Source organism: Penicillium bovifimosum (genome assembly GCF_028826915.1).
Source record: "Penicillium bovifimosum strain IBT 22155 chromosome Unknown utg000002l_segment0_segment0, whole genome shotgun sequence".
NCBI classification, from domain to species: Eukaryota; Fungi; Ascomycota; class Eurotiomycetes; order Eurotiales; family Aspergillaceae; genus Penicillium; species Penicillium bovifimosum.
The window spans coordinates 1,898,217-1,912,752 of record NW_026622711.1 but is presented as its reverse complement, the minus strand read 5'-3'; the positions used below and the strand labels follow the sequence as shown (position 1 = coordinate 1,912,752).

The window sequence follows — 14,536 nt, the reverse complement described above, 5'->3', positions numbered from 1 at the left end:
GTAAGCGCCATTCGATTTCAACAAGGTTTTGCGGCCGCGCAGCGCACGCTATCATCCAGGGAAGGCAAGCTGCCTTTCATCCTTCATCGATTACAGTTCCCGATCGACTAGCCTTCGCGATGACCATCAACAAGGCACAAGGTCGGAGATGTCGTGCAAGAGAATGCCACGTACAGTTGACCGTGGGCACATGGTGAGGTACGGAGATTGACCTTGTGCCTTGTTAATGGTCATGGCAAAGGCTAGTCGATCGGGAACTGTAATGGATGGAGGATGAATGGCAACTGGCCTTTCTTGGATGATAGCGTGACAGGAAAAATTAATCTTGTTTCACCCGCATAGGAGCCAGTCATGGTAGACACTTGGACGCACCTCTGGCGAATGCTGGTAACGATCATACGGGTTCCATTACAAAGACCGTTCGTTACCGGCATTCGCCAGAAGTGCATACAAGTATCAATCATGAATTCATGACTGGTTCCTGTGCGCCAAGCCCCAGGCGAATATCACCAGAGGAAAGACCATATACCAAAAGAGATCGGAGATACTGGGGAGTGAAATCCTCACTGAGGTCAACGACGCCGTCTGCACTTCTTCTGTTTGCATCAGAAGTATCGAAGGCCGTTAAGCGGTACTCATCGGCGTGCCGCGTCACCCATCGTATGTAGGCTTGTAGCACTTGAATGTTCAGTTCATCAACTTCATTCTTCAAGATTTTTTGAGCACGGTAGGGAGTAGGCTGAAGTAGCAAGTGTACATGGGAGGTGGGGAGGTAGAGATACTGTAGGCGGATGGAAGTGATGACGGTGGAATACGGAGTAGTGAGAGGTACTCCGTACAGCGAGGGACTTAGCTAGCATGTTGATTGGTGGAGGGTAGAGAGAGGAACGATGGACGGAAGGGTGATTGGTTGACTTAGAGCAGAAAGACAGCATAGGGAAGCGGTGAAGCGCACCACTTAGTAGAACATGGACGTGATTGGTGTAAACGGGGCAGACGGGACGGTGATTGGCGCAGAAGCGGGACCCACGAAAATTATTTATTAGAGCCGTCGACTGTGTAGATCTCGATCACTGTTATCAACATCGCCGTAGCCAGAATTCAACATCAATGTCCCTTAGGTAGCCCATCATACCCCAGTCTAACTATATCTAAAGCTTCGCCTTACCAACACCCTTCGCCTTAGCCTTCTCCTCAAAGTACTCTCGCACCCTCTCTCTGGCAACAGCAACGACCTCAGCATCCTCAACAGTAGGCGGCACATTGACTTGCGTCTCATAATCCCCCTGAGCACCCAACTCAACAAGCTCCCGTAGAACGCGTCTGAGCGTCTTACCACTTCGAGTCTTAGGAATCATTCCCCGACCCTGAATAATTCCACCCAGAGATGCGATAGCTCCGATCTGTTCGCGGACGAGCGCGTTGACCTCCTTGAACAACTCAGGACTCGGCGTTGCAGGAAGAGTCCCGGATTCCCCAGATATCGCGCCGGCTTTGGGCTGGATGAACGCGAAGGGAAGGTGACCCTTGAGCGAATCGGGAATACCGACGACGCTTACTTCGCTGATGGCTGGATGCGAGAGAATCACCTGTTCGATAGATCCTGTAGAGATTGGTCAGGTACTGTGTTTAGAGAATAATTGCACTGGAAAGCGCAGCAGAAAGTTCCTTACCTGTACTGAATCGATGCGCCGCAACATTGATGATATCGTCGCTGCGCGACATGATGTGCACATAGCCATCCTCATCCACAAGTCCCGCATCGCCGGTATCAACCCAGCGGCCATTAAAGCGCTTGAGGTATCCACGGTAGAAGCGTTCCTCATCGGCGAAGAGAGTCGTGAATGCCGTCGGCGCGAGAGGCGCGGCCATGACGATATTGCCCATTGTGCCGCGCGGGACTTCGTTCCCTTCATCGTCGACGATGCGGACGTCGAATCCGGGCATTGGGAAGCCTGCTGAGCCCGGACGGGGAGTAAGAGGGGAGATAGCTGAGCCCAGTGCTGCACCAGCGATAGCTGCATTGCTATCCAATGCGACTCCTGAAATCGGAGACCCGGACTCAGATGACCACCAATTGTCGACGACAAGCGCACCGTCCGCCGCATACTTTCCAAGCAGTTCCTGGTAGGCGCGGACAATGCTCGGCTCGCTGCGCTCACCGGCGAGGAACAGTCCACGAAGGGACTTTAGACCTCCGCGTTTTCCAATTTCGCTGATAAGCTGATCTTCGGGGTCATCTTTGCGAATAGCACGCATGGCAGTCGGTGCCGTAGAGAGCACATTTACGTTGTGTTTCTCGACGATGCGCCAGAATGTCCCAGCGTCCGGAGTGCCGACGGGCTTACCTTCAAACAAGACGGTTGTGGCGCCGATCAGCAGCGGTGCGTACAAAATGTACGAGTGTCCCACAACCCAGCCAATATCCGAGGCACAGAATATCGTATCGCCAGGGCCTCTGAGTCCAAAGAGTGATTTGGCGGATAGTTCCAGGCCCACGGCATGGCCGCCTGCTTCGCGTAGCACGCCTTTAGGAAGCCCGGTTGTGCCTATTCATATGGGTTAGCATACGACACTGTCAAAGCCCATACAGCAGACCATAAGGTCTCGCAATTGCTTCACGCACCACTAGTGTAGATAATATAGAGCCCATCCGTGCTTTTCACAGGGACAGGACCAGCCGCAACCCCACGGAATCGTGCGCTCTTAACGAGTCTCTGCCAGTTCCGCTGTCCGCCGCGCTTGTCAGGATGATTCCAGCGCAATTGATCGCGTTGCCAGATAATAACGCGACTCGGCTTGAAGCTGCTTGCCTTGACCGCACCCTCGACAAGGGGTCGGTAGGCAATGGGGCCCTTAGACCCCTCGATTCCACACGACGCCGTCATGATTGCCTTGGGGCGCGCGGCTTCAATTCGCTGTGCCAGAGCTTGCGGGGCGAAACCGCCGAAAACGGCGGCGTGAATTGCGCCCAGACGGGTTATGGCTAGCGCGGCGATTAGAGCTGCGGGGATCATTGGCACTGGATGTGTCATATGGGTCAATTCAGAGTCCTCATGCGTCTACCGACTACCCACTACGGGGTTTGGTCTGTGGTATGATTGATGGGGCCATACTGTAAATGATAACGATATCTCCCTTTCGCACACCTTCCTCTCTGAGTACACCGGCGAGCACCTCTACCTCGTCGAGCAGGCGGGCATAAGTGTATTTCTCCGTTACACCAGTGACCGGTGACTCCCAGATAATAGCGAGATCGTCGCCATGACCTGCCAGCACATGTCGGTCAACGCAATTGTAGGTTGTGGAGATCTCGCCGTCAGCGAACCACGACCAATGCTCATGTTCGGTGCCACTTGGTAATTTCTTCGTCTGTCGCGTTAGAGCACGTGAAGGCTTGCGGTGCCAGTGGAGCCTGTCCGCGTGATGAGACCAGAATGTTTCTGGGTCGTTGAGGGAGTGCGAGTGGGCTGTTGACTGGGGATGCGGGGCCATAGTTGCGGGGAAGGGGTTCCGACTGGAGCTGAGGATATGATGAGAGAAGTGGCGAATGCTAAGGCGTATTTTGCAAGTTTTCATGTATGACTGCCTATACAAGCTTGAGCCAGATGATAGGAAGCAATTTGAGACGAGTGAGACGTAAAATCATGAGCTGGCCGGCTTCAGAAGTACTCTGGAACAAGCTCTTGAGACTAATGCTTTTTTTACCCGAGGTCTCGCGGATCCGATGGTGCGATTGGCACGGGGGCATGGAACTTTAGAGACCTGCAGGACTGGTTGCTGATCCTCGAGAGACAAAGGTTCATTTTTGGGGTTAGACTGTGTTAATTGCGGGGTGGGGGGAAACAGGTGAAGACGAAGTTGAGATGGCTCCGGATGCAGCCGAGGCGAGTCCGTGCTTTTATCTTCCCCGCACTTTGGGTACTCCGTGGGTACCCCTTGCATAGTGTCGGGTGCAACGTGAAGGAGGGTACTTCCCAAGTATCTTTATTTGTAGATGATTTGTGTATTCATGTTGTCTTATTATTTTATGTAGCAAATAAGAGGACGACCTTTATCAATTGTCTATATCGCAGAAAATGGCTGGGAAGAGAGAAAAAAAAAGGATCAAATAAAACAAGCTCAGTCGTAGGGTATCATATCGAAATGCCTGCTAATGTGCGACTGCGATCTTCTGGCTTTGTCGCCTAGGATATGTTTTTTTTGGCTTTGTTTCGAGGGTTTCTTTCGCGGTGCTCCATTGTGTTTCATCCGATGAAGATTGCTCCGGTCGCAATTTCATCAGTTCAACGTAGATGGAGGGAGGCGACCACCGAAGAGAAAAAGGATAAATGGAAGGTTGTGGAAAGGTAGACAACCGGCCTGCAGGCCTTGACGCATGTCGAAAGAGCAAAAGCCAAAGCCAAAACTTGTGTTCAAGACTTGCTCACACTGGTTGGACTCAATCCACATGCCAGTTCTCACAGAGCTCTTCAGAATGCGAGTGTAAAAGATGTCGCATGACGAAGACCACCGACGCCGAAGAGGGAAACCAAATGACAGAACCCACCCTCCAGATGCACCCAGGACCAGAAAGAAAAAGAAGATGAGGAAGAGACAAACGGAAACAGCCGTTATTTCGGCGAGCAACAACGTCCGATGCCTCGTGGACGGACCCGGCCGATCACAAAAGAGTACACTGGAATCGACTGCGGTGTCGCGACCGGTCAGGTCGGAAGGACTTGGGATATTCGGGGCCTGCGTCGCGGTCACGGTGACCGGATCCAAACCCTGCTTGACGACGGTCTCCACCACGGCCACCCGCCGCTTGTTGTCGCTGCTGGCGCAGCATGCGTACAACATCGTAGAAGGCCTTCTCGACATTAATGCAGTTCTTCGCAGATGCCTCGACAAATTCGCATCCCAACTCCTTGGCCAGTGCTTGACCTTCTTGTGCTGAGACTGCGCGTTCCACCGCCTTATCGCTCTTGTTGCCGACTAGCATGACGGGCACGGGCACTGCAGGCCCCACAGAGGTGTTCATGGGTGAATTCAGATAACTGGGACCGGAGGGGGAGCCGGAGCTCGATGATTCCTTAACCATCTTGATTTGATTGTAAAATTTGGTGATGCGGGAGAAGGAGGCGCGCGACGTGATGCTGTACACCAATACAAATCCCTCGCCATCTCGGATCCACTGGTCTCGTAGTGCGGTATATTCTTCCTGGCCCGCTGTGTCCAGCACCTCGAGCATACATGATTGTTGGTCGATGACGACTTGTTTGCGATATGAATCTTCGATCGTTGGATCGTATGTTTCGACGAAGTGGTTTAAGCACAGCTAGAGGTAATCACGAGCTTTAGAGTCATGGGACTTTGACGAGTGATCTGAGTCGCAAGGGCAACCAACCTGAATGGTAAGGGCGGTCTTTCCGACACCTCCATCTCCCAACACCACCAGCTTGTACAACGTCATTTTCCCGGCCATGGCGGTCAACGTAAGAACAGATCAAGAGACAAAAAACGAGAACAATCGACCTGAAGAAAATCAGCCCCGAACAGGAGTCTAGCTTGCAGAAGACATACCTAATTATTTCAGGGGGAAAGAGGGGACGATGAGCGCAAGGAGGGGGTGAAGTGGCCCACGTTCCAGGCGGGGGCGAAAAAGAAAAGCGGGAGCTTCCACGCGATTCACGGCGACCCCCAATTGTTCCCAGAAGAATGACGCAGGGAATAAGATATGAAGTGGGAGATAATAAGAGGGAAGAAAGAGTTAAGGGAAGAGGAGAGAAGGAGGAGGGGAGGGGGTCGAGGACTTGGCTCAGTGTGCGAAGTTTGGTCCAGTGGCTGGAACGAAGTGGAGAGGGAGAGAAGGAGAGGGGTGAGGGAAAAATGTAGAGCACAAGAGAAATGTCAAATGTGTATAAAAAAGAAAAAGGAATATAAAATGAAAAAAAATAAAAAGAGAAGAGCAGATGAATTTTGCAGGGTACTTTTCAATATCCCTGTAACTCTCTTTTACTTTACGATGGACTACTCGATTTCCCTCTCTCTCACACACACAACTAAGACGGTCTCGGATATGAATTTCAATATCGAAGAGCAAAGAAGGCATTCTCTCCGTATTCCGATGAATTTCCACACTAATTTAGGGGAAAAAGCCAAAAGACGCCTTTCACAAAGTGACAGCTCCATGAAGTCATACATTTTCCCATTGGTCTATCCACTTGATTTATCTCTGGAAGTTTCAAAGGTACCATGTATTTGATTAGCTTCCTGTGATAGGTTTCCATAAGGTTCATCTAGATAGATCACGATCTTAATATTGTTCGTTATGTTGTACTCCGTATACTGCGCATACTCACACTCTTTCGTACATATATCCGGGCTTCTCCACGAGAAACATGAATTCACCAAACCCTACTCCGTACTCGGACGAGAGACCCTTCTAACCAGACGATCTCCGAGTCAGAGAAAAGGGAAAAAAAGGAAAAATAGAGCAAAACTAAAGCAAAACCGAAGGGAAAAAGAAACAGAAAACAAAAAGAGCCCAGGCCCCGAGAAGCTCCACAGTTAAAAAGGAGAACGCACAGGGCACAGTGGATAATCCCGGACTTGGCTGAAGCTCATTTCCTTAATAGAGCTTATGCCATTTAAATTACTTCGATCTTAAGCGAGATATCTTGCTTTTTGTTTTGTTTTACATGCAGTTAGACATCTTTATTCTTTATTCGAGTATGTACCCCAGTTTAGTACACGTGGGAGACACGAACCATAGGTACCCTGTCAGGTACATTCGAATATGAATGATGTAGCTATAGCATATTCTCGTGAGATTTTTTCTGTCTCCAATGTCTCGAGTCATAACTACTTATGTGTAATTTTGTGTATAACTGATAGTTATACGAAGTATAGACACCTAAAACCCTAACAGTTATAGGCAGGTACCTCGCTTTAATCCATGGCCCTGGGAAATTGTGGATATGGACTCCCGGAGTTTGCGTTTTTAAAACTTCAACGCCAAACTGCAATAGGTTTAGGAGCCCTTTCTGACCTACTTGAATGGGTTTGGGTTATCTGTCCACGTTGTAATACCCCTGTCCTTTCCATTATTTTATTTCCCAGATCCTAATAACTACCTAGAGAGGTAGTAGGTACGTATGCCCTATGTATGTAGGTCATGGAAGTCTATCCGGTAGATATTAGAATCCATGCCCACGGCACATTCCGACCATGTCCACCCGCGGAACGGCGCGTCAAAGACCCCCGTGGATAGATCGTCCATCCTGCGGCCTGCCTAGTCAGGCACACTTTTTGATTTTTGAATTCTTAAGTTTCAGTTTCTACTGTATCTCGATTTCTTTCTTTTACCTGCGTCCCTGTCAAAAGAGCATACAATATGACAAATCTTGGTTGTAGAGTCACATTTCCCATGTCGTAGGTAACTGGGAGTAGGTTCCCTGTCCCAGTTCTGTGGCCACCAGGGAGACACTGCTGGAGTCTCTTTATGTGGATGGCGCCTGGAACGGCCCCGAACGGAGAGTCGGAGACATTTCTTTCTCTTTTGGGATTTCTCTTTTACGTTGGTTTTTTTCCTCTTTTCACCCAAGAGTCGAGACCCATCCTCCCGGCTCCAGCCAATTTGTAAACAGGCTCGACTCGATGGTGATTATACTTCCGTACGGTGTAAAAGCGTAATTTAAACTCATCCCAAGGTTCGAACGGAGTACAGAATCCAGAGCCGTGGAGTCGACAGTTTCCCCTGTTCGCACGGAAAGGCCCGGTCTAACGGCTCAATTACTTGCTCCACCAGGATGAGAAAGGGGGCAAGGCTGCAAGCTCTTGAAGAAGGATTGCTTGACGGCTCCTCCCGCCAGGGCCGTTATAGATGAAATTTCCGTGCCGTTGAACGGTCCGCTTTGGTGTTGTGGGATTCCAATCTTGCTTTAAATCTCTCAGTTGCATCCTTCCATTGACCAGATTCGGTATGCACCTGCCTTATATCGATTATGCAACGGAGCTTGGTCCTGCAGTCTATCTCGATACGGTAGTTGGGTGGATGTCGGTGTCCACCCTGAGTCCCTGACAACTTCCCACGATCGGCACGGCCGGTTCCCAGCAGGTTGGCCCCTGGGAGACTAAACAACTCCTGGGACTGGGCGGGCCGGAGGCGTCTTCGATTTGGAAGCTTTGTTTGTTTTCTCTCTCTTTTTCTCTTTTCTCTTCCTTTACTTCTCGCAGCCCGGTCTTGCCTTTGGGGTTAAGATCTTCATTCACCCGGGATCTTCTGATCACATGTCTGGTAAACTGCACACATGGCAGATGTTGATCTCAATGCGCCAAATCCCCAAAGAGATCCTCGGTGATATGGTTTCAACACTGGAAATCAATAATGCAATCTTGGATGATCTTCCTACTATGTCATTGGATCAGCGTGGAACTAATCGTCATGTAAGCTCAGAGCTCAATAATAGATCCTACGATCATTTGTGGGGACAAGGGAATAGAAGATGTCATGTGGTCAGATGCTTTAGGCTATAAGCATTGATATAGCATTATTGCAACTCTATTGCCTTCTTAGTCCATGATGGACCGGCTCATCATCCGGCTTGTCAATCATGCCTTGGGCCTCGGTACAGTCTGGCTCTTGCTTGAAGAATGATCGACCGTGTCATAAGTCGTCTTCGTCCGCGCTATGAATCATTGATCATTTCGCCTCTGGATCTAGTGGCCATGGACATGGCTTAGTGCAATGCAGAAGATCGGCGACCATCTGTGTTGGAAATACACTCACGCGGTCAACATACTGTGTAGACCTGATGACTTTGAACCTGCAAAAACCTAGGAGGTTCGGATATATCCAGTCTTCCAAGGTTGCGGGCATACTTACACCATGGAGCCATCTGTGAGACGGATCAGGTGGCACCTTGGTATCATCGAAAAAAGAAGCCATAAACAGGCGCACATTGTAAGATATTGCACTTTCAGACCCATCGCTGCCCTATACATATCTTAAAACTCCCAAACAAACCATATAACTATACAGCCTCCAGCAAACTCAGCCTCGCTGGATATCATTCAAAAAAGCCGTAACTCTCTCCACCAAAATCCGCCGCGGCTCCGCCTGATCACTATCACTCAGAGCATGCGATGCATTAGGAATAACCATACTCCTCGTATCCCAGATCTGCCGCCCACCCCCATCAGCAGCAGCCTGCCACCTTTTCAAAAGCGCCTCCTTATTCACCCAAGGCGGTACCGACTGGTCTCTCCCAGAATATAAAACAAGCATCTTCTGCATCAACAATCCCCTCTCCCCGATCATCCCAAACGTCCCCCGGAACTGCTCATCACTCAAATCGGAACTGAACAAATCATCCTCCGACGGATTCTCCGGACTATCCGGACTGACCAGACTCAAGAACCGCCGACTGCTCACCGGCGCAGAAGGCGGGTACCCAATCCGCGATGTAACAGACAACGGAACAACGGTATCAACCGAATCATGGTCCTCGTACGTCGCCCGTCGTGCATCCGCCACGGCTTTGTTGTAGATCGCGCGCATCTGCGCAGGGCTATCGCGCTCTGTACCGCACTTCACTACCCACAGGATTCCCTCGCGGTCTGACACGGGTGCTTGCATGATCGCTCCGTCGACGCATGCCCGTAGAATAGGCGGCGAGTCGCGGTCGAAGACTGGGTGTGCTGGGCGCGGGTTCGGACAGTTGATGTAGTGCATCACGTCCTGACTGCCGGTCGAATGGCCCATTATGACGACCTTCCCCGCGCCAAATTGCGGCTCCTTGTATTCGCGGATGTAGGAGACGCACTGCGAGAGCTCGTCGATGTCTTTGCCGAGTCGGCCCATGCCCCAGCCGCCTCCGGCGCAAGACAGCATTAGTGAGAAGACGCTCCATTGGGTTTGGTCTAGCGCGCGGGCGACGTCGTTGAGATAGTCGACTGAGCCGAGGCTGTCACCCAATCCGCCGACAAAGACGAGGGAGTGGGGTTTGGGTACATGGCTGCGGGTGTATTCGAAGGCGACGAGAGTTTCGGTCTGGGAGGTGGCGTTAGCGGTGTGGTGTGCATTGCTTAGCGACAGGGAGGGTGGTGTACGCAGTGGTGGAGCACACCCGGCTGGCCTCGAGCCGGCGGGGAGAGAAGCTTAATTTGCATTGTGAGTGGTGCTGACGCAGGGGGGTTGGGTTTGACAACCTTGAGATAATCTGCGTCAGATCAGATAAGAGGCCATCAGATAAGGAGCTGCGGCGTCCGAGAGCGGCGGTGTGAAGGCGGTACCATGGCAATTAGGGCATAAAGATGCGTCACGTGCCTTGACAGTATCGCATCACCGCATGATTTCACTTCGTTACTGAGCCCTGGAGAGTTCCTAAGGGACTTCTAACCGTACTTCAGTCTTCATATCTATTATCTGATTATACGGTGAATGGAAACCAGGAAAAGATGCGCCGTCTGTCACGAAAGCTCTCTATAGCCGCAGCCAACTCCTCCAATCCCTCTTCCCAAGAGATCTACATTCTAACTATGTTCTCTATTCTCTATTCACATGAGGTTTACATCTGCATCAAACTTGCCTCCCACAAGAGGAAGATGGTAAATGCAAGGAAAGACAAATTAAATAACTATAGAACTGTACAGTATTAACAAAAACAAACGATCTGAAAACAAACCAAAAGTGAAGCTGTTAGGTCGTGAGGTGAATCGCTTAGTAGCTAGGAGCTCAGCTTCATCCTCATCGTCGTCTTCATCTCGATCACGCTTTTGTCCACGGGGCGGAGGATCGTATGATCTTCGTTTACATTTTCGGCATCATTTTAGGCACCATCTTCGGCTCTACCAGAAGCACTATCGCCAGTATACGGGGGAAGTGCAGTAGACGGGCGACGTCGGGGAGGACCAAGCCAGGCACCGGGCATCTTGGCCCGGGCAGTTTCAATCATGTCCGGCAGATTGGGTACAATCCGCAAAGGAGCGATCACAGGGATAAAGGGGGGATTCCCGGGGGGAGTGGGGATCCCTGATGGCATGATATACGGTGCAGCATCCCCTCGGAGCGCGGCAGGCGGCGGGTAAATGTCGGGAGCATTGCCAACCCAGGCAGCAGGCAGAACCCACGGCATGACCGGGACAGCAGTACCAACAGTCCTGAAATCTGGGTTAGATCGAATTTCGTATCTAAGAAGGTCAACGAGTCTTTCGCCAAGATCTACTCTACCTTGCATTGCTAGGACTGGTGCTGGTAGGAAATTTTGGAATCGCATGATTTCTCTTTCGAAGCCTTGAGCGATACCGTGTCTCCTAAAGAAGCGTTGCAATGGGAGCGGCAGGTAGTCACTGTACGCAGGATCCCAGACATGGCGGAGGAGAACTTGAATAACTTCCTTGCGGTACTGGGAGATTTGTGGTTCTGGGAGAGATCCAGCGGAAAGACCAAGCGGAGCCCAGATACGGTCCATACTCCGGGGGGTTGGCCTCAAATTTTTTGTGCCGAAATCCGTGATTTTTTGGAAGTTCATGTTGAGATATAAGGTATGTTAATGGATATTCGTTATAAATCAAATGATATGCGAGATCTGCGCTGGCGAATTGGTCAGTGTAAGTTGAATGATGTGCGGAATCTGTGTAAGTTGGATGATATGAAAGGACTGAGATCGACTTGGTCGAGACATAAATACTCGGAGACCTCTAGGATCTCTTTGAAGCATTGCTATTATTGCACCTCCTTTATCCTGCCTTCAATGCTTTGTCTTCGCAATTATAGAGCCATTGTGTCCTTTCAGACTTAACGCACCGGCATCGTCTCGAGGTAACACGAAGATGAAAGAACAAAGACTTAATATCATCCGTAACAACTGTGTAAGGCCGAGTTCGGAAATCGATGGACCGAATATTCTCCAGATTCGACCAGTTGGCGAGGCTTGCTCTGCTGTAGTCGTTCCAGAACGTCGCGGTTTGAACTGGGATTTAGTGGTCCTATTGCGCAACGTCTTCGCCGCCTGTTCCCCTGCCAGATTTGCTGCATCTGGTGGTTGGTTGGTAGTCATCTGGTTCAGGCTCGATTTTCTGTTTGCCGGAATTGACCCAGGAGACCTGTCTGTAATATGAATTCGGCCACGTAACGGGTGGGCCGTGGTCAGGAGACGATCGCGTCGTAACTAGCGGTCGCTCCAACATCTATCCAGGCCCACATCCTTTCCAGCATCTCCCAGAGCTGGTCGCTGTACAATGGGCATTGCAAAAGAACGTGTCTCGGTGTTTGAGACCTTTCCTCGCAGTGACATTGGTCAGAATCGCAGGCGTCGAGTTTGAAAAGACAGTGGTTCAACGCGATTCTCATCGAGCGTAACTGGGTCAGCACCGATGCGTAGTGCTTCAGGAGAGACCTACGTAGGTCTGACGTTTTCTTGTCGGGTTTGGGGATTGGTTTCTTGGTAGCTTTCCCTGTCTTCTCCCGTTCCCATTCAGCAGCCCAGCGCTGCTTAATCTGCCGCTTCACGCGGCTGTCTCATTGCCAGGTACGCCTATATGCGCGCATGTCGGTCATAGCCCGGAGGGCTTCCAGGCTGTCGTTGGCCTTGGCGAGTAACTTCTGGCGATGTATGTTTGAATGGCAGGTGCTCGTCGATCCAGATGCCTAGATATTTTGCGTGTACAGTCGGTCGGATGACTTGGTTGTTAGTTTGTACTGCCATCTGGTCATGACCAGCAGGAAATTCGTGGCTGATGTGGCACACGTCAAAGTCAGAGTCATCTTGTTGGATGACTCGGTACCAAGAAGATGGCTCGGTACGGGCCGGTGCCGGGGTTGCCCTTGATCCCCGTTCGAGGCGGATGTGATCACATGTCGATGTTTGCGTGGAATTTCGAAATGTATCAGTTCGAAAGCATATGAAGACCAAGGTGACAGAGATACTATTTCTGCATTGTGGAAAATAAATGATTTGGATCGTCAATGCTCATTCAACTCATGCATATAGAGGTTGACTCGAGACTCGCGGGTCTCAAGCCATTTCCCTCAGAGGCTTAACTGCTACATCCTTGAAGACGGTAGCGATTCACTCAATCCCAAAACGCCTAGCAACTTCTAGGAAGCCAGGGGACTGGGAATCAATCCACATATTCACCCACCCCTCGGCTTTTGCCTTCTCAGTCTCCTCCTTCGACCAATGTTCCTCTAATTCACGCTCAACGTAGATAGTCTGAAACCCACAGTCCTTGGCAGCCTTCAGATCGCCCAAGTGCGCTGCAACCAGCCCGCACTGGTTCGGTTCCATACCGAACTTCTTAGCGGCACCCCCATAGACCAACGGAGAGGGCTTGTAAGCCCCGAAATTCTCCGCGCTGACAATGTGCTTGAAAGGCAGAGATCCAAATTTCTGGAGATCTTCCAACAGGGATACATTTCCATTGGACAGGGTAGCTGTCGTAAACTGGCGATTCAGCAGCTCCAGGCCTGGAGCACTATCTGGCCATGGGCTGAGCCGGTGCCAGGCAAAAGCGAGATCCCACCGCTTCTCGTCGGTGAACAGGCCATCCAGACCGCGCTGCCGAAGGAGGTCTTGGAGGGCCTTATAGTGGTGCTGGTCAACCGACATGAACTCGGTGGATGAATCGAATGTACGAGTAAATACAACGTATGACCACCGCCATTCGTTGGCAATCTCTAGCCAGTCCTGGGTAGTCATGGCTGTAGCGCGGTCACGTACGTCGGCTGGAAGTTCATTGCGGGGATCGTTCACGGCTTGCTGGGCAGCTGTACTCAACTCTTCCGAGATAGATGTACGCCATGGAGCAACTGTGCCGAATACATCGAAGAATAACACCTGAGGCACATTGACCGTCGACATTTTGTGGGGTTGGGATGTTGAAGGTGACAAATCTGACAAAATCTGAGAGACTGAGATGCTATTTCCCCGCACTTTTCAGATTATGCCGGTTGCCGAACTGCGTGGGTCCACAGTTGAGATCCTAGCTACATGTAGTCTGTAGATAGGCAGGTCAGAATTGAATCGGTCGGTTTATATATGCCCGGTGTCTATGGGCCTCAAATGACGAATTTGCTGAGTCAGCGAGCCGAGGTTAATCGGCCCGGGGGTTGGCCCGGGGGTGAATTCCATAGAGGGAAGAGAACAAGTTACAAGGGTAACTGGTAAGTCTTTTGACTTGTCTGAGCATCATTCCAAGTGATAAGTTGGGAAGAAGTTGAGGAATGTACGGAGTACACAATCAAACATGGATCAAGGGAGAATGAGGAATATTCTGCCTGTTTTTCCGCCTTTCCTCCATTTGACATCCTTGCCTCAATGTACGAGTACATCAATTTACAGTACTTCATAATATGAAGTACAGAGTTAAATAACTTAGCCATTGTCATTTGGACATTTGAATTGACCAGACGTCTTCTGTCTCCAACTCCAGCCCCTCACCCCCGTGCAGTGTCCTGCACCTCCAAGCTAGGCACGCCACTAGCGCTGTCAAGAACAAAGAAACTCAACTCTCGGCGTGATATCCTACAGGGATTGGAATCCGCAAATGG

At 50.6% G+C, this 14,536-nt stretch overlaps 5 protein-coding genes across 5 annotated transcripts; all 5 read right to left on the bottom strand.

Moving 5' to 3' along the window:
* Positions 1 to 1,151: 1,151 nt before the first annotated feature.
* N7515_001920 (putative acyl-CoA synthetase) lies at positions 1,152 to 3,495 on the bottom strand (the record flags this gene model as incomplete). Its single annotated transcript, XM_056662664.1, has 4 exons — positions 1,152 to 1,603; positions 1,674 to 2,549; positions 2,627 to 3,022; positions 3,078 to 3,495. The coding sequence occupies 4 exons, from the start codon at positions 3,493 to 3,495 to the stop codon at positions 1,152 to 1,154; spliced, it is 2,142 nt and encodes a 713-aa protein (XP_056524777.1).
* Positions 3,496 to 4,663: 1,168 nt separating this feature from the next.
* rasB (Ras small monomeric GTPase RasB) lies at positions 4,664 to 5,467 on the bottom strand (the record flags this gene model as incomplete). Its single annotated transcript, XM_056662663.1, has 2 exons — positions 4,664 to 5,320; positions 5,390 to 5,467. The coding sequence occupies 2 exons, from the start codon at positions 5,465 to 5,467 to the stop codon at positions 4,664 to 4,666; spliced, it is 735 nt and encodes a 244-aa protein (XP_056524776.1).
* A 3,570-nt stretch (positions 5,468 to 9,037) lies between these two features.
* Positions 9,038 to 10,155, bottom strand: N7515_001918 (uncharacterized protein; the record flags this gene model as incomplete). The annotated part of the gene is made up of 2 exons (XM_056662662.1): positions 9,038 to 10,036; positions 10,096 to 10,155. The coding sequence occupies 2 exons, from the start codon at positions 10,153 to 10,155 to the stop codon at positions 9,038 to 9,040; spliced, it is 1,059 nt and encodes a 352-aa protein (XP_056524775.1).
* Positions 10,156 to 10,814: 659 nt separating this feature from the next.
* Positions 10,815 to 11,516, bottom strand: N7515_001917 (uncharacterized protein; the record flags this gene model as incomplete). The annotated part of the gene is made up of 1 exon (XM_056662661.1): positions 10,815 to 11,516. One exon carries the CDS (start codon positions 11,514 to 11,516, stop codon positions 10,815 to 10,817), a length of 702 nt encoding a protein of 233 aa, XP_056524774.1.
* Positions 11,517 to 13,055: 1,539 nt separating this feature from the next.
* On the bottom strand, positions 13,056 to 13,847 carry N7515_001916 (haloacid dehalogenase, type II; the record flags this gene model as incomplete). The annotated part of the gene is made up of 1 exon (XM_056662660.1): positions 13,056 to 13,847. One exon carries the CDS (start codon positions 13,845 to 13,847, stop codon positions 13,056 to 13,058), a length of 792 nt encoding a protein of 263 aa, XP_056524773.1.
* Positions 13,848 to 14,536: the final 689 nt, after the last annotated feature.